The following is a 20,938-nucleotide window of genomic DNA, read 5'->3' on the forward strand; positions in this document are numbered from 1 at the left end:
CTTCTTAACTGAGGGAAAGGCTAGAGAAGAACAAAAACCCCTCCCATCTGCAAGTCCATTTCTGACTACATGAAACATCTTTTTATTTCAACTTGATTTTGCACAATCTCTGGACTATTTCCTTTAATAAAGAATCAGCTGCCTTGTACTAAAGCGATGTCACTAAAGCAAAACCTAAGTAGGAAGGTAAAGCTCCTGAAAAAAAAAAAAACGATACTATCCAAATAATGAGTAAAAAGCCCATTTTGGTACTTGTACATTGTACTTCCTCCATGATTTTTATCAGCAGAATACTACACCCCACGAATCACCTGTACAGCTGATAACACAAGTAACACGGATCTACCTTGTGTCTCCGGGGACACAGAGTATGTCATCATCCTTGCTCTATAATAGCAAATCAAAATTCAGCAGGATTGTGGCTAATATTATATGAGACATTGGCAGGGGTTTAGCATGTACATTAATAATCTTAGTTTTCCAGTTTACATTTTTCTTTTTTAAGAGTTCAGGAAACTAAATTACATACTTTATATTCAGATAAGGTTAAAGCAACTTACACAGATAGTATCAACAGTCAATATAAAAGTGTGTAGAAATTTTATTCTGATATATTTTAACAATTTAAAAATAAATATACATTTTATTTATATTAATACATGCTCTTACTAGTTTAATAAAGGTTCCAGGTTTACATATTGATTCATAAAAGAATTATAAACTTCTTAAAAATAAAGCCCATATATAATATAGCTTTTTTTGAATTGCAAGAGATTAAATTTTATTTAACAATATATGTAAAATATTTGAAAGCAACAAAATAAGAAGCAAATAATAATTTCAATTTCTTATGCTCTGGGTTTAATCCAGTATTTCTTCTATGCTCAGATCCCACCATCCCCTACTGCTGGAAACTGAATAAGAAAGGCATGCGAGAAAAACTGGACAAGTAATTATACAACACAGGGTAAAATGAAAACTTAGCTTCTCTGTGTTTTGTTAATTTATGAATAAGGTTGGGATAGATACAGTATCCACTTAATTCAAAGAAACTGGATTTTAACAACAGGTTCTAAGGATGCTAGTATGCTCTAAAGTAAACAGGTAAAGCTTTTATCTACATCAAAGGGAATTACTCATACTAAGAGCTCAATAGACATTAGGGGCTTAAATTGTGCATCGATTTCCTATCTTCTCCAGAGGCAACCTCAGTTACAGTGTTTTTAGCTTGAGATACTAATTTAATTCAACCTGAGTGTTGATTAAATGTCCTTCAGCTAGGAAAGAAAGAGGGAGTAAAGAAAGGACTTGGTTTTTTTACTAGGAGACAATTTACAGACAGAAATCTACAATTTGAAATACATCCAACTTCAATGAACAGTGAAATGAAGAGATTTTTAATATTTACAGTCTATCTTTAATACTCTAGCAGTTTATATTATACTTAACTGCAGAACACTAAATTCTTACAATTATTTTTTCTGAGTATTTTGTTAAACTTCAAGATTAATCAAGAATTATCAATACAAACTAATATTTCATGCAAAAGGATCACTTATGATAAATTATATTTTCTTATATGAAACTAATTTCCTTAAAAATAGGTACCATGTACTGAAAATAGTACTATGCCAAGTATTTCCTGCATACATGTTTCTAATACAAACTAGCTATAAGCTAGAGAAAATAATCAACCACATTAATTATAAGGCGGATTACATTCTTTCATTTCATTAATTGCCCTATGAAAAGTTAGTTATCTTTAAAAGAAAAAATTTTGGCTATACTTTTTATTCTATTGAAAATTACTAAATGATTTATTTCTAATGTTAAGAAATCCCATTTAGCAAGCACTGAAGGCTTCAGAGACTAGAAAATATTTTGTATTTAAGAGAGTAATTTCATGAAATACCTCTACTTCTTATTGTAGAAAGACAAATTGATACATACAGAACTGTGCTATTCAATAGAGGCCACTGGCCTTATGTGGATAATGAGCACTTGAAATGTGGCCAGCCCAAATTCGTAAAATACACACCAGATTTCAAAAAATTAGTACAAAATAAGAATATAAGCTATCTTAAAGATTTTTATACTGGTTACATGTTAAAATGATAATATTTTGAATATGTTGAGTTAAGTGAACTATATTATTAAAATTACCTTCAGCTGTTTCTTTTTATTTTTTTAAATGCAGCTGCCAGGAAATTTTAAATTATATATTCACTGCTGTAGAAACAGCAAACTCTATTATATGTTAATATTAATCCTAACCCACATCTTTAAATTTTGTATCATTACGGCATTTGAGAAAACATATTTAATACATTATCATCAGGTTCCTGAGCTTAGAATCAAAAACACCTCTACAATTGAAAACAAAACTAAACAAAGTCTGGTCTAATCATTTTAATAATCTTCTTTATACTGACAACTGTGCTAAACTTTGGTTAAATATGAGCCAGCAAACAGGCAAAAGGGATCTTTTTGGGTGACAGAAATGTTCTAAAACTGGGCTCTCATGATGGCTACACAACTATAAATATATTCAAAAATCACTGAATTGTAAACTTACAACTGGTAAATTATATAGCATGGGAATTATATCTCAATAAACCTGTTTTTTTGCCTTTTTTTTTTAAAGTGCACAGCTAGAATCCAGCAGATCTAAAGTGCCATCTAGAAGCTGCATATAAATTTCAGGTAATTCAAATATAGTTCTTTAATCCATCATATGGTTCAATATTGCAATGAAAACTTTTCCATGAGGGTCCTGTTACCTGAAGTGGGTCTTCATTCAACAGTGGATTGATGTAATCACTAGTTGGAGGAATAAGTTAAAAAAAAAAAAAAAACAAAGAGAACATAGAGTCGCTGAGAGTGAACAGTTTATTTGCCTTTGGGGGCACCTAACCCAGGTAATAATAGCCCTTATAGTAATGTACATCTTGTTGCAATCTTACCCAATCTGGGGCAGCTTATAATTGGACATCTGCTGGTATTTTGCAATCCTAGAAAGAATACTAGGATATAAGAAACCTCCTACTCTACACTAATAAAACCAAATAAAAGATAACAGATTAAGTCAAAATTAACATTTAACAATTGCCATGGGAAACTGAAAGCTAAACAGCTCAGTTTTTTCCCCATTGCAAGGGAAACTGAAAGCTAAACAGCTCAGTTTTTTCCCCATGGCAAGGGAAAAAAAAGTAGAGAAATCCAGCAACTCAAGAATTATAGTCAATTTGGAAAAACATTGGTAAATAATAAATTTCAAATTAAGAATATAGTATCATTTATGCATTGCTTCTGTCACGTCTTGAAACAAAGTATTTTCAGTCTAAAAACAGGTTATTCACTATGGATATTGTGGTGCTGCCACCTTTTGTTTTTTTGAACATCTCCAATAGCAAAAAATAAAAACAAAAATCAGCTCTACTTTTCCACTTTATCAAAATGGGTCTGAAAAACTGCAACTCGTGCTTTCTTTACACTCGGGGAAACACAGTAAAGTAAAACACAGATCAATCCTTCATCCAATTGAACCACCATATGCTCTTGTGCTTTTCCTGCCCTTCTAACAAATAGAGATTTCCAGAACTCACTTTACCCCACATTAACCAAAAGAAAGAAAGAAAGAATGAAAAAGAAACAGTAATAGTAACACATAAATAACTCATAGAACACTGAAATAGATTTCAAGATGAATGCATATACACAAATATAAATACTGACAAAAATTTGCACAGACAACTGAGTTTCCCTCAAGTTCTCATTTTAGAAGTAAACCAGGTGGTTAGTTCAAAGCCAAAGATCATGTGGAATGTTAAAATCATTTAGCAATATTCATTTAAGGTACCCACAAAACCAAGGGTCATATAGTTCATTCTGGTTATGACTCATCTAGGCATTTGGATAAATCTATGAATGCATTTGTTATAGTTCCAGACTGAAGTTACATCACAATTGTGAATGTCTGTGACATAGTTAGTAATACATTATGAGTTGAGTGACACACTTGAAACTGAAACATTTAAAACTGCAACACGTACAGAACATTCATTGAATTTAACTTTCTAGAGCGATGCTTCTCTGTTGGTCACTATTGGATACCACCAACCACTTCCCACAACCCAGACTACTGCCCAATCAATGTGGTGCCCCAGCACATATCTGGCAGCTTTTTAAATTGTCTTATTCATGCATAAATGCTTTTAAGACTTCCAAAATAAATGCACATAAAGATACAAATATATTTTTAAAGATATCTACAAAATAATGCCATCTGTGTATCAAAACTGAATTGCATTTTACTATGATATCTATTCTTTTCTATTTCTGATCTTTTCAATACTGAAAGTAGTACAAGTCAATTGACAATGAAGTTCATCTTTATAAAATACAGATAAGAGCTTTTTTTCTTTAGTCCATGATATTGTCAAACTCAGCGCAAACCAAAAGTAAAGCATTAATATTTAGCTTCCAGTAAAGTTTAAAACTTTTGCAGAATGTTCATAAAGCTCTAAAATAGGTGATTTTAACCTACCAGCATGAAGCATGGCTTTCTCTAACTTCTAAGCAGCCAAAATATTCGTACTAATATTCAATTTCCTAAGAGTTTGAGTCAAAGAATTATATCTACTTCTTGGTGGATTTGTCATGCTCTTCATTGCTAGACACACGGCCATACCAAACAATGTGCAAATGACTGTTAAGGAAAACTGCAATGCCCACTGTTATTTATTTTAGGAATGAAATAAACCAAAAACATCTCAAATTTTTCTACATACTATGCACAAGAGAGAAAAAGATTATTTTTACAGGCCATGCACCTGAAAGAGAGAGGTGATTCAGGGGACATAATACCAGTTCAAACATTTTATGCCTTTTGTAAGGCTTTTTGTAAATCACCATAGAAGTTGATTAAAGTGCTTGCCATGGCTGTATCTACTACAGACTGAGGAATCATCCCACGCAGATCTGTCTGAATATAGCCTGTCAAAAGACTCCGATTTGGATTGTCTCTAAGAGGAACACAAAACCAACCACAGGGATGGTTATATCCACGAACAAATTCTGGCCTCTTTTCACTCCAGTCAAGACTTATCCCTACAAGGAATTTTAAAATAATACTATTAATAGTAATTAATGACATTGTCTAAAATGCTCATTAAAAAATATTACCAGATTTCTTGTTTAAATATTTTTCTTCTTATCCATGTAGATGAAAATTAAGCCCCAAGAGTGACCATGGAAGAATGAAAAAGATACCTGAAACAACACTGTAAAGTGACTATGCTTCAATTTCTTTTAAAAAAAAGATAATTAACAAGTGGACTTCTAATAGTGGTATATATGTAATGGGGAAAATTCCAGTCCCCTCAGGATAGATGGCATCATGTCATCTTGGTAGCTCCTTGGAAACTATGAGTCTTCACTGAGGCAGCCAAGCCTCAAGGTGCCAATAATCAAACCTATGGTACCACCACTGCTCTCCACAGGCACTGCCATATCGAACTTTGGTACTAACTGGTTAAGAATAAACAGGTAGTTATTTACCCATAACTGCCAACTCAAATACATACTATACGTAAGAAAATAATAATTTACCTATAGATATATTTTAGAAAGCAGGAGCCTTCTAATAGCAGTATTTTTAATTTTGAAAAGAAAAATATTACACAGATCAAGGAAAGAAAAATATTCCAACACATACCAAGCCTATTTTTCTAACTATATGACTAAGAAGCTGTGTGTCCTGAGAGTGACTTAGAAGGAAATCCATTGACTGGATCCTTTCTTGGAGGCAGTCATACGATCCATATTTGTTAGCTGTGTCACTAGGAACAAAAACCTATCAGAAAGATTGCAAAATCTTTCATGATACTGTTATTTTAATTCCTAGGGTTTAGCATTTGCAAACAAATCTTAGTGATTATGAAATAACTATGAAGGTTGAAAATACATGGGTGAAAAGGAACTTCCAGCCTAAAAACTCAAATGTTTAAAACAAAATGAAAGTGTACGGTTTTGAGATAATTACCACAGGATAAAAGCCCTTCTTTATATCCCACAGTGTAGGAGAAGTCAACAAACTCTCTTGGGGAAATTATATTCCAAAGCTGACCAGCAGTAGTGTAACGCATCACACAGCAATTCTGGAAGAGAACAGGTAACAGGTTTTAGTTCTACAGGAAACACATACATAGACATATATCACAAGTTAATCTTTAGCAAAAAACTTAATACTCCCTTAAAATATAATTATTATGAATAACAATTCTTACAGTGATTCTGACAGGTTTAGCTAGCTATTCTAAATCTCATTGCTAATGTATAGACATGAAGAAGATATATAATCAAAATACAGAGCTAAGTTATCCAGTATCCAAATCTCTATTTCAATATGGTCACCTTTTATCCTATATGATAAAAGTGGAAGTAGGTGGTGTAGACTACAGGTATAGAAGATAAAATCCACAAATACTTTGACTAAAACAGCTAATGTTTCAATAAAGGAATTCAAACATGGCAAGAAATGAATTAATAAAAATAGAAAAAGAGAAAGCCACTTTGGTTACATAATTCTCTAATGCCTAAGGTAGCATTTTTATCTTTAGACTTTGATATTTACTTAATATTATTTATGGAAAGCCTAAATACAACTACCTAGAAACCCAAATATGATGCTGGTATTTTCAGAATTTTAGATTTCAGAACACCACTTAAGGTTTTACAACTAAAGACACTGATGATTCTCTTAAGCAGCAAGGGTAGAGCTACTGGGGAAAACAAACTCAGTTCTGACTAACATTCATTAGTTAATATGAGGAAAAACTCAGGCTTTTTAAAAGGCAGCAAGGATTCTCCTGTGAAATCTTTGCGATGACTACTTATTCTCAAAGCAATGAATACAAGTGTGTACACATGGACGCACACGTGTGCACACACACAATCTGAAGTAATATTTCTAAACAAATACCTCTTCAAAATGCTCCAAAATATCCAATGAAGTCATTAAACTGTCCCAATCCAAACGACAGGGACCTGGGCGTATATGGTCTATTATATTGTTGACAACATCATCTATAACACCTTGGGCTTTGAAGCTGGAGAAAAAATATTAAAAGTCAAATGCTATTAGAATGAAAATTTTCAACATACTCTTAAAGTTTAGAGCTAACTTCAAAAAAAGTAAAAGTTAGTGAAGATTTTTCAAAAATAGTAAATCCCAACAACTTTTCTGATAAGTTAGTTTCTATCAATTATTTCATCAGAATGTACTCTTTATCTTCAAATCTAATAAGAGATCTGAAGACTCTCTTATGCATTTACCATGAAGAAAGTACCTTTAGGTTATGGTGTAGCCAAGAACAGTTTACAGAACACTGTAATGCTTCCATTTATTTTGTTTGCTGTTCTTTTCTCAGTTATGCTCTAACATGTTATTAGTATACACATTTTTTAATTGAACTATAGCTGATTTACAAAGTTGTGTTAGTTTCTGTTGTACAGCAAAGTGATTCAGTTTATATATATATAATTTTTCAGATTCTTTTCTATTATAGTTTATTACAGGATATTAAATATAGTCCCCTGTGCTATACAGTAGGTCCTTGTTGTTCATCTGTTTTATATATAGTAGTATCTGCTAATCCCAAACTCCTAATTTACCCCTCCCCCTGCTTTCCCCTTTGGTAACCATAGTTTGTTTTCTATGTCTGTGAGTCTGTTTCTTTTTTGGAAATAAATTCATTGTATAATGTTTTTTTAGATTTTTAGATTCCACATATAAGTGATATCATACAATATCTGTCTTTTCTTTGTCTAACTTACTTAGTATGATAATCTCTAGGTCCCTCCATGCTGCTGCAAATGGCATTATTTCATTCTTTTTTATGGCTGAGTTATATATATTGCAACATTATATATATATACACACATACACATATCATACCATATCTTCTTTATCCATTCATCTGCTGATGGACATTTAGGTTGCTTCCAAGTCTTGGCTATTGTAAATAGTGCTGCTGTGAACACTGGGGCGCATGTGTCTTCTTGAATTAAGAGTTTTCTCTGGATATATGCCCAGGAGAGGGATTGCTGGATCATATGGTAAGTCTAGTTTTAGTTTTTTAAGGAACCTCCAGACTGTTCTCCATAGTGGCTGCACCAATTTACATTCCCACCAATAGCAGAAGAGAGTTGCCTGTTCTCTACACCCTCTCCAGCATTTATTATTTGTAAACTTTTTGATGATTGCCATTCTGACTGGTGTAAGGTGATACTTCATTGTGATTTTGATTTGCATTTCTCTAATCATTAGGTATATGCATATTTTTACACAGACTTAAATACTTTTTTAAAGTGAAGTATAGTTGATTTCTGGTGTACAGCAAAGTGATTCAGTTACATAGTTACATTTATATATATATTCTTTTTCAGATTCTTTTCCAGTATCAGTTATTAAAAGGTATTGAATATAGTTCCCTGTGCTATACAGTAGGTCCTTGTTTATTTTATATATAGTAGTGTATATCTGATAATTCTAAACTCCTTATTTATCCCTCCCCCACCAAAAAACACCTTTTTATTAGAAATAGAAAAAATAGGTCACCCAGGAATATAACACCCAGGGTTGACTTATGAATAATATCAGAACATTACATATTTCAAAGGTGGCATTACATATCAGTGGGAAAAAGACGTGCTATTTCAAAAATGGTGCTTGGACTCAATAGTCATCCTAATAAACCTGAATTCTTACTTTACACCATTCAAAACAATTAATTCCAGATAGAAAAAAGACTGCTATGTAAAATGTAAAATTTTTAAACTTTGAGAAAAATATATAAGTAACCATCTTTGTGACCTCAGGGTACAGGGGGATTTCTTGAATATATAAAAACACAAAAACAAAAATAATACAAGATGGCTAAAATTAAAAACCTGCATACCACAAATGACAAAGTAAGTAATTTCTTTTCTTTAAAAACTAGCCAGACTGGAAGAAGTATAACATGTATAAAAAGACATATACTTATTATAGAGGGTATAAAATTAATTCATATAAATCAATGAGAAAAAGGAAATCCGAAGAAAAGATGGGCAAAGGATATGTTAAGATAGCTTGAAATGTCAATAAATTTAGAAGAGATGCTCAACTTCACTCATAATCAAGTAATTACCAACAAGGTACCACCTCACATCCCTGAGACTGGCAGAGATTAAAAACTTAATAACAAGGACTGGAGGGGAATGAGAGCTGTCAAACTGCTGTCACCATTTTAGAGAGCAATTTGGCAATGTCTAGTTAAGTTGAATGATGTATGTCCCTAAGCATGCAGGACACATGTACCAAAAAGTTTACTATACCACTGTACCTTATAGGAAAGAACTGACAACAGTCTAAACATTTTTCAGTAGGCAAATCTGCAAACACAGATAAACACATTGTGGTGTACTCAAATAGAAGTGAAAGAACAGATCAACATGTAACAACATGGGTAAATCTTGAAAACATAACACTGAAAAATTAATGCAAATTACTAAAGAAAACACACACACAAACATGGTCAAAGCATGAAACAGGAATAATATATACAACTTCAAGACAGTAGTTACCTCTGGGGAGGAAAGAAGAGAAGAGATAGATTGGCTTTGACTCTACCAGTAATGTTTTGTGGGGCCTTTTTTCTTTTTCGTAAAGCATCTGAAACTTTTTTTAATCATTTTGTGAATATCTAAAGCTCAAGCTTCTATTATTTCCCCATCCTAAATCTGCTCTTCCTGCCTGTGTTCTCTAACTTGGGGTATGTTGTGGGGGTGGAATACAAACTAATTCAGGCACCCAAGTTAGAAACGTGGAATTCAGCTTTGACTCTTCTTTTCCTTTAACCCATTCCAACAGTCAGAACTAATAAGTCACCATGTGTTTTATCAGGATGATTTCCCAGATGTAAAGTGCTTAGAACAATATCTGGTTCTCAATAAGTGTTCGTTATCATCACCAACATCATTATCACCACCATCACTATCATAAATCTCATTCACATTAAGTTGTCATTTTCAACTCCCATGCTAGGTCCTTAATTTGGGAACTCTTGTGTCCAACTCAACACTGCATCAGTTTTTGGCTCTTTTGATCACATATCTCTTTAAGAATCTTTAAAAAAAGTCACAGCTCACTTCCAAGGAATATACACATTGTCACAAAACTTTGCATACAATCTTAGGAACACTTCAAGAAGCTAGCTGTGGAACTCCAGGATAAAATTACTTCTTTATAATTTCCATGCTCATTTCTGTCCTTCACAATGTTATTAGAGTAAATGCAAAATCCTTTGAGGATTTGGGAGGTAGGGGGTGGCAGGTGAGCAGATGATAAGTGCAAAACTGAATTCCTTAGTTTAGAATTCAAAAATCCTTCAGACATGCTCTCCCTACCCCATACTTTATGCTCCAGCTATACAAACACAACTTCATCTTCCCTAAACAAACACCTAAAAGTTTCCCATCTGTGTTCATGTAGTATGTGCAGTTCCCTCTGCCTAGACTATGAATATTTCCTTTCCTCCATTCTCTAAGAAATATCTATTCTTCCTCCAGGACTCAGCTCTAATATTAGCTCCTCTATGAAGTTTTTCCCTGTCACCAAGCATAGTGCTCCCTTGGCACTTCTCACACTTCTTCAACCCTCACGGGAATTACTGATCTAAAAGAATTAACTTCCATCCTTGCTTACAATGCTTAATCCGACTCATTTCCCTGTCCTTGTCATAAATATTGTATAATTTATCTTTCTGGAAATGGTATCTTTGGTATTATACTTCAAAACATTCTGTATATAGTAAGTGGGGCCAACAGTGTCATTTTTAAAAGTGCCAAGTCCCAAGGATGTGAATATTCCACTCCAATTTCACCAGGCAACCGTCTCCACTGGCTTTACAAAACAATATTTTTTTACTGGTTAAAGGCATAATTCACATTCTACTCATATGCAACTCAATTCATATGCAAAAAACAAAAAACAAATAAAAATCACACATAAAACTGCCATCTAGAGGTATATATTTTGTTAAATAAAAACATTTAATACATAAAAATATATACTTAAACTCAACCTATGATTGTGCTACATACAATTCAGTATTCTGCTTTGCTCACTTTACATTATTTCTTGAGCATTTTCTTATGTTTTTAAATAATATCTGAAAATGTGTTTTTTAAAGACTGTCTAATATCACGTTTTATAATTCAATCATTCTCCAACTTTGATTATTCAAGTTGTTTATAATTTTTAATGTTGGAAGTAATGCTGTGATGGAAGAGACAAGTACTTAAATAACTATTATCTTTCTGATAATTTCTTCAAGATAAATTCTTAGAATAAAGTATGCTAGAGCACTGAGTAAATATAGAAAGAATATTAGAAGGGTCTTATACACCATGGTAAGAAATTAAGATTTTATCAGCCATTTGATATCATTATTTATGATCCCCTCACCACCAATTCAGTCCACAAGAGATACGGACATTTTAAAGGCTTTGGATTCATAACATGATTTGCTTCTCAGAAAATTTAAAATCTTAAAAGCAGAAGCCAAATTTTACTAGCAATGATCATTTAGTGATCATGTGTGTATTTGTTTATATATTTGAAGTTTAACAAAGTCTTAAGAGCTACATAAAACTTTGCTTACAGATATCCATTAAATTCTTCTGAAGGTTTCCTCCAAATTGTTACATCTTTCTAGAAAAACAAAACCAATGTATGGTGATTATTATATAGGTGGAAATCTGGATATAAAACTGACAATTTCATAAAGTCTAGAGTTTTTGCATGAAAATAAAATTTAAGTAAACATTCAAAGAGATACATAAAAGTCATTTATACCACAAAATAATCCATATTTGAATTTCTTCTATATTCAAAAGTACTTAAATTACAGACCTCCATAAAAGATTCTTCAGTAGCTTAATGATACCCAAACACTGATAAGATTCAGTGATGACACTGTCTCATTAGCCATTATTACTTGCCTCATTCCAATCTCGTCTATTTACCATTACTGACACATTTAGACTAAGATAATAGAACTATTTCATTCTGAACTTACTCATATGTCTTTTTTAAATTAACCAATTCACATCTATTATGACGGTGCTACCCTGAATTAGTCCCTACATGTTTTTCCAGATCATTTCCCAAGAAATTCTGAATATCACAATAGCTAGAGCACTTAACTAGTATAGTCCTGGGTCCTAGGGTTGGCTCTGTCAACACTCAGCTATGTGATAGTTTGGGAAAATCATATTGGTAAAAAAGAATACTAACTGGCCATCCTCCCAGGCTTGTTAAAATATCTGAAACTATTTCAAACTATCAATTGCTATACTTCCTTAAATCAATACTGACACATATATTTATTGATTTAAGAGGCAGCTCTTTAGGATCTTGTTGCCGTGAGTCTATTCTCACGTCCAGTATCTGAAGAACCAATGAACACAGGATTACTATGTTTCTGCCTTTGTGAGTTGTTAAACCACCAATTTTATTAGCACAGTTATCTATCCTGCATATCCATCTAAAATATGGTCCATATTTTCCCATACTGTTTTGAAGGTCATCCACCAACGCATTAGACAGAAGACATACCCCAAATATAAGTACTTTAACTAACTTACCATTTTCTTAGCAACTCTCCACTTATCATCTTCAATGCTATGGTACTGTATGAGAGTGTTTTTCAGTCTAGTTGCCAAAACAGCTGCATCAGGCAGGCTCTCCATTTGAATTTCCTGTTACAGAAACTAAGATTAGCAACTGCAAATACCACAGTTTGATTCAGTACATCAGTGGGTCTCAAATCTGTCTTCATAATAGAATCACCTATACCTGGACCCCACCCCAAATCAACCAGTCAGAATCTCTGAGGGTAGAACCTGGGCATAGATTTATTTTAATAGAAGTTTCTAAGGTGTGGAACATATAGGGACAAGAATCACATATCTTGAGTTTTAAATTAACTCATATAAGAAATAAAATACCATCTTATTTCTCTTTCTAATAAAAATCTAACCAAAAGGAATAAATTATAAAATTCCAGATAACTTAAAAAATATATGTCTTTCCAAAATACAAAAATAATACACAAGGCATAAACTCTTTTAAAAGTCCTCAGAGAGTCAGTCATTGAAAATTTTCATTTTACCGTCTAGTAGATATAGGACTCATTCTAGCAAACAAATGACAAGCACAAATGGAAACCTCTTCTCATATCCTTTAAGGATAGCGCTGCAGAACTCTGAACAATTTCAAAAGTTTAGAGAACTCCACTGTCTTCAGTATTTTATTTCATTTGATGAAGTGTTACATGATTCAGTGAGGTATCTGTGTAAGGAAGGAATTCAGATGAAGATTCCCGAACCACCAGCACAGCATAAATAAGTAGTTTATAATTTTAACTATAAAGAGGAAAGTACTATATCATTAATAATTCCAAATACAAGCTACTGTTCAACAATACTTTTAAAGGGAAATGGTTACTAACCTGGAAAGATTAACATAAAGAGAGAGTCTATAATATGATGGTTTTAAAACACTGCTGCAAATTCTTTGACACACTTCCCATCAAGAGGTGGAGTCTGTGATGCTGCATGACTTCCACAGTTAAGTTAGAAAAGTATGTGCATTCTCTGTAGGTTTCTCTTAGAATAATCGCTCTGGGAGCCTTTGATCAAAGTGTAGGCATACAAGAAATATGGTTTTCCTGAGGCTGATGTATGGAAAAACCCAGGTGGAAAGAAGAGGAAGGGAAGAAAAAAGGGGGAGGGAAAGGGACAGAGACAGACAGACACACACACACAGATCCAAGTCCCAGATCAAGAAGCCTATTTAGAACTTCATGCCTAATGGGCATCTCTTGCTTCCCCAGGCTTCCTTCAATTTGCCTCAGTCTTCCTCATCTTAATAATTTTACTATTAAAATGGTAACTGAGCCAGTTGCTCAAAATCAAAAGCCTTGGAATCAACCTTAATAGCAATTAGGAGATTCCACTTCTCACTGTCATCACATACCATTGTCTACAATGTTCTACTGGTTTTCTTTCCACACCTTAAATAGGCCAAGGCTGTCACTGACTTTGGGCCTTTGATCTTGCTATTATTTCTCTGCCTGAATTACTAGATCCCAAATCTTAGCATGAACAGTAACAACTTGTAATGACAACTTCAGTTTAAACTTCCTGTCCTTACTACAGCCTTCCCCAAATCACTATTATACCCTTCTTTTATTTTCTTCTTAGTGTATCACTATGTGAAATTAACTTGTTTATATATTGCTGTACTATACTCTACTCTTTGACCACCACGTCCCCAACTAATAGAGACATTGCCCCTTGTCTGCCTTTTTCACTACTATATCCCCACCAACTATAACACTGCCTGGAACACAGTTGGCCCTTAATATTTGTTGAAGTGTTGTTTGCTTCAAAACATGAATTATTTGGTCTTAATTTTGTCTCCTTTTGGTGCCATGGTACTCTCCAGTAAAAGGCTAAAGGAGGTTGTCCATTTACAGAATCATCAAGTTACTACTAAAGAGAAGATCAAGAAAAGATCCAAATGATATATCAAGGCTCAAGCCTCTATGGGAATGAGAATGCAATTCTCAGCTACAGGTGCATATAGCAGAACCACCTTTGTTAGCACTTGTAGCAGTTGCTAATGATGACAAAGACTCCCTCCTTGGTCAGGCTCCTCTAAGTCTCCCTTTGGACTAGGCCTAGCTCTTGGGCCTGTCCTTGGACCCCTTAGTCCACTTTAATCAAGAATCCTGTTGAGTCAGTTTAGTGAAAATCCCCTATCCTCAAATTTCCTTACCTCATCCCCAGTCTTACCACCCTGGCCTACCTTCAGCAACAATCCTGTCAGGTAGGTCTAGGGTGAAAGCTCTCTTATCCTAATGTCTCCTCACTGTAATTTTCCATTCATTGACACCACTTTGCTCCTTTGCTATAAAATCCTGGTTGCCCTTGTTGTATTCAGAATGGAGCCCAATGCAATACCAATGTTTCTTTCCTCTCTAACAATAGTTCTTGAATAAGACTTACCTTTACCACTTTAACATCCGCCTGCCTCTAGTTTTCTTTGACTCTGTTTTGGATATTAGATTTCAGGGCCCGCAGCCAGATAGTCTGATTCAGTGGGTCTGTTCTGGAGTAGGTCCCAGAAATCTAGGTCCTTTAAAATGCCTCACTGATCATTCTGTTATCCAGCCAGGAGTGAGAACCACTGATCTAAAAACTAAGGTGACAAAAATAAATCAGTGCTATAGACAATATTTAAATAGCACAAAGCAGAGCATATAAGGCATTAAACATGATAAACATTAAAATGATATAAAAGTGCAGGGAAGGAAAAAAACCTTTCCTCTATTCTCTTAGTTCTCTCTCTGGGACCTGCAAATTAAATTGACAAAAGATAGATTAACAGAAGAAGACAAAGTTTATTTGATGCTATATTTTAATTTTTATATGCAAGGAGGCCTTCAGAGAAAAGAACTGGAGACCCAAAGAAGCAATTATTTCCACGAGCTTATACACCATTTTAAAAAAGGGTGATAAATGGTGGAGAAATGACAAGACAAGGGGAAAGGAGTTTAAGCTTCTAGGGTTGGTAAATTATGGGAAGACAAATATATGGGAAGAAACTAATAGAAGAGAAAGGCTATTTTAGTAAAGTCTGTGCAGACCATCTCAGTGCCACCCTTCTGTCTCTAGTGATAGCTGTTATTCTCCTGGTATAAGAGAGGGTAAAAGGAAGACCTTCACAAAAGGAAATTGATATCCTACTTTCAGGCAGATAGTGGAAGTGAAAACAGTGCTTTCTGCGTTTGCTGCTGCTTAATTGCCTTCAGCTCAAAGTAATCTTTATCCCAAAATAGCATGTTTTGGGGTGGCAAATCCCTTCAGAAACTTGGGACAGTATATATGGAAAGAAAATTCAATAATATAGAATTTAGGATCTATATAAGTGATGCAAAAGGTAAGTATAGATCCTACCTATAGACTAAAAGTGGATGAGCTCATTCAAAAAGTCTGCCTGTCAGGAACATCTCCCCATTCCACTGAAAAGACAACCATACAATGACCTTATTTAAGGGTATGTTATAAACAAGCACGAGTTCTTAGGAATTGCAAAAGAAATTACTGGGATCATTATGATTAAACAACATTCTTTAAATGCAAAGGTCGCCTGCCAGGTTCCTGTGGCTGGGAGGAAGAGTATTTTTTCAAAACTCTTTGACAGAAATCAAAGATAAGATGGAAAGCTACTGTTAGCATAGATAACATTATCTTTATGCAAATCTAGCACACAAAAAGTAAGCAATAAAAAACTACCTGTAAAGATGAGAATCTAAATCTTTAAGGTGTTTAGCTTAGTTATCATTCACTCCTACAGGTTAGTATAAAGTCCAAACTCCTTAATAGGGCTTATGGACCTTTTACATTTTGGCAGAGCTTATTGCCCAATTTCTACTCGTCTTCTCCTGGACTCCCATAAAGGTTATGTTAGCTCCCACTCCAGTGTTTTCTCTTGGCAACTCTATACTATAATTTTCACTTGTCAACTTCTCCCATTTAACTGTAAAAACTTTGAGGGCAGGAAATGTGACTTGTTCAATTTTACACTCCTTATGTCTATGATGAAGTAGGAACCCAGTGAATAAAGAAAATTGGTAGACAGTAAGCTACTGGTCTCACTTAATGGAAGATCTCAAGATATCTAAGGTGGGCCTGTTTACCCCAATCATCCTTGAGCTTCTGAATGACCAAAATTTCCCTTACCATAATGAAACACAACAATTTCTCAAGGAGGTCTACTATTTTATTTACCAAGCATCTACTATATACCAGGTCCGAGAACTATAGAAATGGATGTAATCCAGCCTCTGGTCTCAAAGTTGACTTATTCTACCCTTTAAATAAATTTTGAATTCAATAACAATAACAAAAACATTAAAAATTCCTATTAATGAGCCTCTTTAGAGGTGGTAGAGTAGGAGGTAGGAAAAGGAGCAAAGTATAATCTTGGAAAGCTCTCTTTTAGCTCAATAAAGTATTTAACCAGGCAGTTAATTCTCTTTTTTTTTTTAAATACAATGTTGTGTCAATTTCTGGTGTACAGCATAATAGTTCAGTCATACATATACATACAGATACTCATTTTCATATTTTTTCATTATAGGTTACTACAAGATACTGAATATAGTTCCCTGTGCTATACAGAAGAAATTGTCTGTTTTAAATATAGTAGTTAGTATCTGCAAATCTCCACCTCCTAATTTATCCCTTCCTCTCGCCTTCCCGCCCTGGTAACCGTAAGTTTGTTTCCTGTGTCTGTGAGTCTGTTTCTGTTTTGTAAATGAGTTCATTTGTCTTTTTTTTTAGATTCCACATATAAGTGATCTCATATGGTATTTTTCTTTCTCTTTCTGGCTTACTTTACTGAGAATGACAATTTCTAAGTCCATCCATGTTGCTGCAATGGCATTATTTTATTTTTTAATGGCTGAGTAGTATTCCATTGTAGAAATATACCACAGTTTCTTTAGTCATCTGTCAATGGACATTTAGGTTGTTTACATATCTTGGCTATTGTAAATAGTGCTGCTGTGAACACTGGGGTGCATGTATCTTTTCAAATTAAAGTTCCCTCTGGATATATGCCCAGGAGTGGGATTGCTGGATCATAGGGTTAGGTCTATTTTTAGTTTTTTAAGGAATCTCCGTACTGTTTTCCATAATGGCAGGCAGTTAATTCTTGCATGGATTTTTTTCATCAGGAGTAAATCCAAAAAGGAATAACAGTTACTGTCTAAACTGAAATCTGTGTGTGGGCAGGCAAGACAGAGCATTTCTCAAAATATATTCCAGAACCAAGGCAGGGGTTAGGGGCAGGTCTTGGTGCTCTCCTAATGTAACAGGGCAGTCACATTAGTTGAAAAGAAAGCACAAAATATGCCCTACTGTGATCTCCATCTGTGGAGAACATCAGGAAATGTTTTAAATACCTTTATCTCTCTATTTCTTTGATTCTCCTTCTTGACCTTCTATTAGGAAACTCTTCAACTCCAACTTACACATCAGAGAGAACAGGTACCACTTAACTATATCAGAATCTAATAGCTCTTTATAAAAGGTTATACACTCTTGACAACTCTACAGCCAAGTGCTGAGTAATGTTAGCTTTATTTTTTCCTTAAACTAACCTTTATGTTCATGTTTTCTATGCTTGTTTTTAAAGTGATCACTCATGTAGACAGTGGCTGCCATCATAGAGTGGACAGCTTTCACAAATTAAAATTTTTTCTCGAGATCCTGTCAGCACCACAGTCTTTGACCAATAAAGTTCCATTTTTTGTTAAATGTCAGTGAAATGACCATAGGTTCTATTTAAGTATTTAACATAATAAATGTTTTAACCTCTAATAAAAAGTGAATGCCATAAAAACCTGTAGTTATGTAGCATGATTAAGTCAGAATTCACTTACTAAAGAAGCTCACATCAGAACTGTTTAACCTTCCATTATCTGATTGATATGGGTTTCATTTATGTGAATAGCTTCAATGTAACATGCCTCAGATGTTCCCCAAGATGTGCAAACCAAGGCCTTGTAAATTAAATTATATTTTCTACCTAACATAAAAATTTTGCATAATATGCTTATTTTTCAATCAATCTTGAATTGGTCATTTAGCCTTTCCAATTCAGTCAAGGTTTAACAACGGCTGTAGCAGAAATGTAACAGGGAAGCCTACTTCTGCAGTGGGACTAATGGTCCTGATTCAGGGCTCACTTCCACTTATTTTAGGACAGGCTTTACAACACCACTGAGACATTTTACAACCATTAAGACAATGTTAAATTTTAATAATGTCACAGCTTTAAGTTTAAGTCTAAGCTAATGTTCAAGCTTCTAATGCTCTAATCTTTTATTAAAAATAATAGCTAACATTTATTGATCGTTTACTAAGTGATCAGTCTTTCTGGCCACTTTAAATTGTATTATTTCATTTAACCCTCATAAACAACCTAAAGAGCCAATTCTACTATCTATACTTTACAGAAATTGAAAGTATGAACGAGGAGATTGTCACTTGTCCAAGATCACAGCTAATAAGTGATGGAGAGAGAATTCCAATCCAGGACCTCTGCCTTCAGAGACCAAAGGTCTACTGGGCAAAACACTGGAAGCCGATCGCAGACTGGAAGAGACTTTACATTAAAAACCTTATATCATATTGAGTTTGTGGCATTTTGTCCTGGCTCCTGAACCTACAGAATCTCAGGTAATCTTTCTTAACTGTAAATTAGAGCAACACTAACTTACTGAGGAATCACAAGAGTTAATACATTTAGTACTGAACTTGGAAGACAGTAAGCACCTGGAAAACACTGCCCTTGTCATCAACAACTCCGTCAGGGCCTGGTATGAGGGGATGGACCTTCTGTTGTCTGTGCATCCACTAAGAACCAGAAGCACCGTGCCCGTCACAGAACGTGATCTCTATGAATCTTCACCGAGGCCGCCGAGGCGAGGTTATTACCCGCCTTCCCCCATTTAACAGATGGAGTAACAGAGGCCTAACCGGCGTCCTAACACTGGTGAGCTGGCTAGAGAGGCGAGGTGCAAGCCCTGGGATTCTCCAGCGCGACCCTTCCCCGGCGACTTCCCTCTCACCTGTGAGGTCCACACCCGCCCGCAGCCGGCTCAGCCATCCCGGACCTCCACCCTGTCTCCCTCACCCGCAGCCCGGAACGGCTCGGGGAAGACGCCCCTGATGTCCTCCCGCCAGGCCGTCTCACCTCCAAGCCACTACTCACTGTTACCTGAGGTGAAGCGAGCAGAGGTACGGGATCAGGCGCACGCGAGACAGACCCACAAGACTCACTGCTTTCCAGCTCATCACTAGAGCGCTGTCGGCTTCCCCGCCCTTCGCGGCCGCGGGCGGCAGCAGCCAATGGGTGCCAAGCCGTTGCCAGCCTCAGCCAATTGGAAGGCCTCAAGCTCTTCCGGGGAAAGCGGGCCGAACCCCCAGCCAAGTCACCGGCTCGAACTCGGTGCTCTGCGGGGCTAGGGGCAGAAGTTGGCAGGAGCAACGTGTGTTCTCTTGGATTGGCTGGCGTGGCAGCGTGCGGAGTGCTGATTGGTTGCCGGAAGATGGACTGATTCCGCGTGGAGTGTGGGCGGGCTGAAATCTGGCCACCTGCGTGTGTGGGTTTGCCTCAGACAGGGTGGCCCGTGGCCAATTAATTGTGGAAGAATTCTTCGTGGCAGTAAATACAGCTGGGAAAATACGAACACAAAAAAGGAGCTAATGACGACGGTCAGGGATAAGGCTGGCTTAAATTCTCTGCTGCGAAGGTCTAGCATCCCGCAGCTGCAGTACACCTCCCAGGGCCAAAAGTCAAATGAAAGAGAAAATGCGCCCATGCGCGGATGACGGGCTCTTTGTTCTCCTGAGGCCTCCCTTGACACAGATTGAGAGCCTTGTATGAAAAAGCATATAAACAAAGTCACTGCCACAGTGTGAATTGGTCTTTGACCAAATGTTTGTCCTCAGATAAGGGGAGTTCAGACGACAACCTTGAAAATAGAGGAGAGGTGTGCAGGTGGCTTTAGCAGCCTTACTAAGCGTTCTGGTTTTCTTCTATTTGAAGGTGAGTAACATTTCTTCCAATGACTGTGAAGTCACCCATAGGATGATAGGATGTTTGACAAACCAGAAAACTAAAAATCAGGTATATGTAAATTACACTTACTAGGGTATGTTTGAGAACCAAGAGTAGGAAGGACTGCAAGACTACACCATTAGTCATTTTTGATAGGCTTGCGCTGAGAATAAATAATACTTCGTAAAATTTTAA

General features: G+C 35.4%; 1 protein-coding gene across 5 annotated transcripts; it reads right to left on the reverse strand.

The window, feature by feature from the left end:
• Positions 1-583: 583 nt before the first annotated feature.
• On the reverse strand, positions 584-20,046 carry STARD4 (StAR related lipid transfer domain containing 4). 5 transcript variants are annotated; one of them, XM_010987520.3, is made up of 7 exons: positions 19,901-20,044; positions 15,118-15,310; positions 12,691-12,804; positions 11,706-11,755; positions 6,983-7,109; positions 6,044-6,158; positions 584-5,109 (listed from the first exon to the last, which is right to left on the reverse strand). In XM_010987520.3, the coding sequence occupies exons 3-7, from the start codon at positions 12,793-12,795 to the stop codon at positions 4,880-4,882; spliced, it is 627 nt and encodes a 208-aa protein (XP_010985822.2). In that variant the 5' UTR covers positions 12,796-12,804; positions 15,118-15,310; positions 19,901-20,044; the 3' UTR covers positions 584-4,879. The 5 variants fall into 5 exon arrangements, with proteins under 5 accessions (XP_010985822.2, XP_010985824.2, XP_010985820.2 ...); XM_010987522.3 differs by lacking the exon at positions 15,118-15,310 and having other exon boundaries at positions 19,895-20,046; XM_010987518.3 differs by lacking the exon at positions 15,118-15,310 and having other exon boundaries at positions 19,901-20,031.
• Positions 20,047-20,938: the final 892 nt, after the last annotated feature.

This window comes from Camelus dromedarius, chromosome 3 (assembly GCF_036321535.1).
Source record: "Camelus dromedarius isolate mCamDro1 chromosome 3, mCamDro1.pat, whole genome shotgun sequence".
Classification (NCBI taxonomy): domain Eukaryota; kingdom Metazoa; phylum Chordata; class Mammalia; order Artiodactyla; family Camelidae; genus Camelus; species Camelus dromedarius.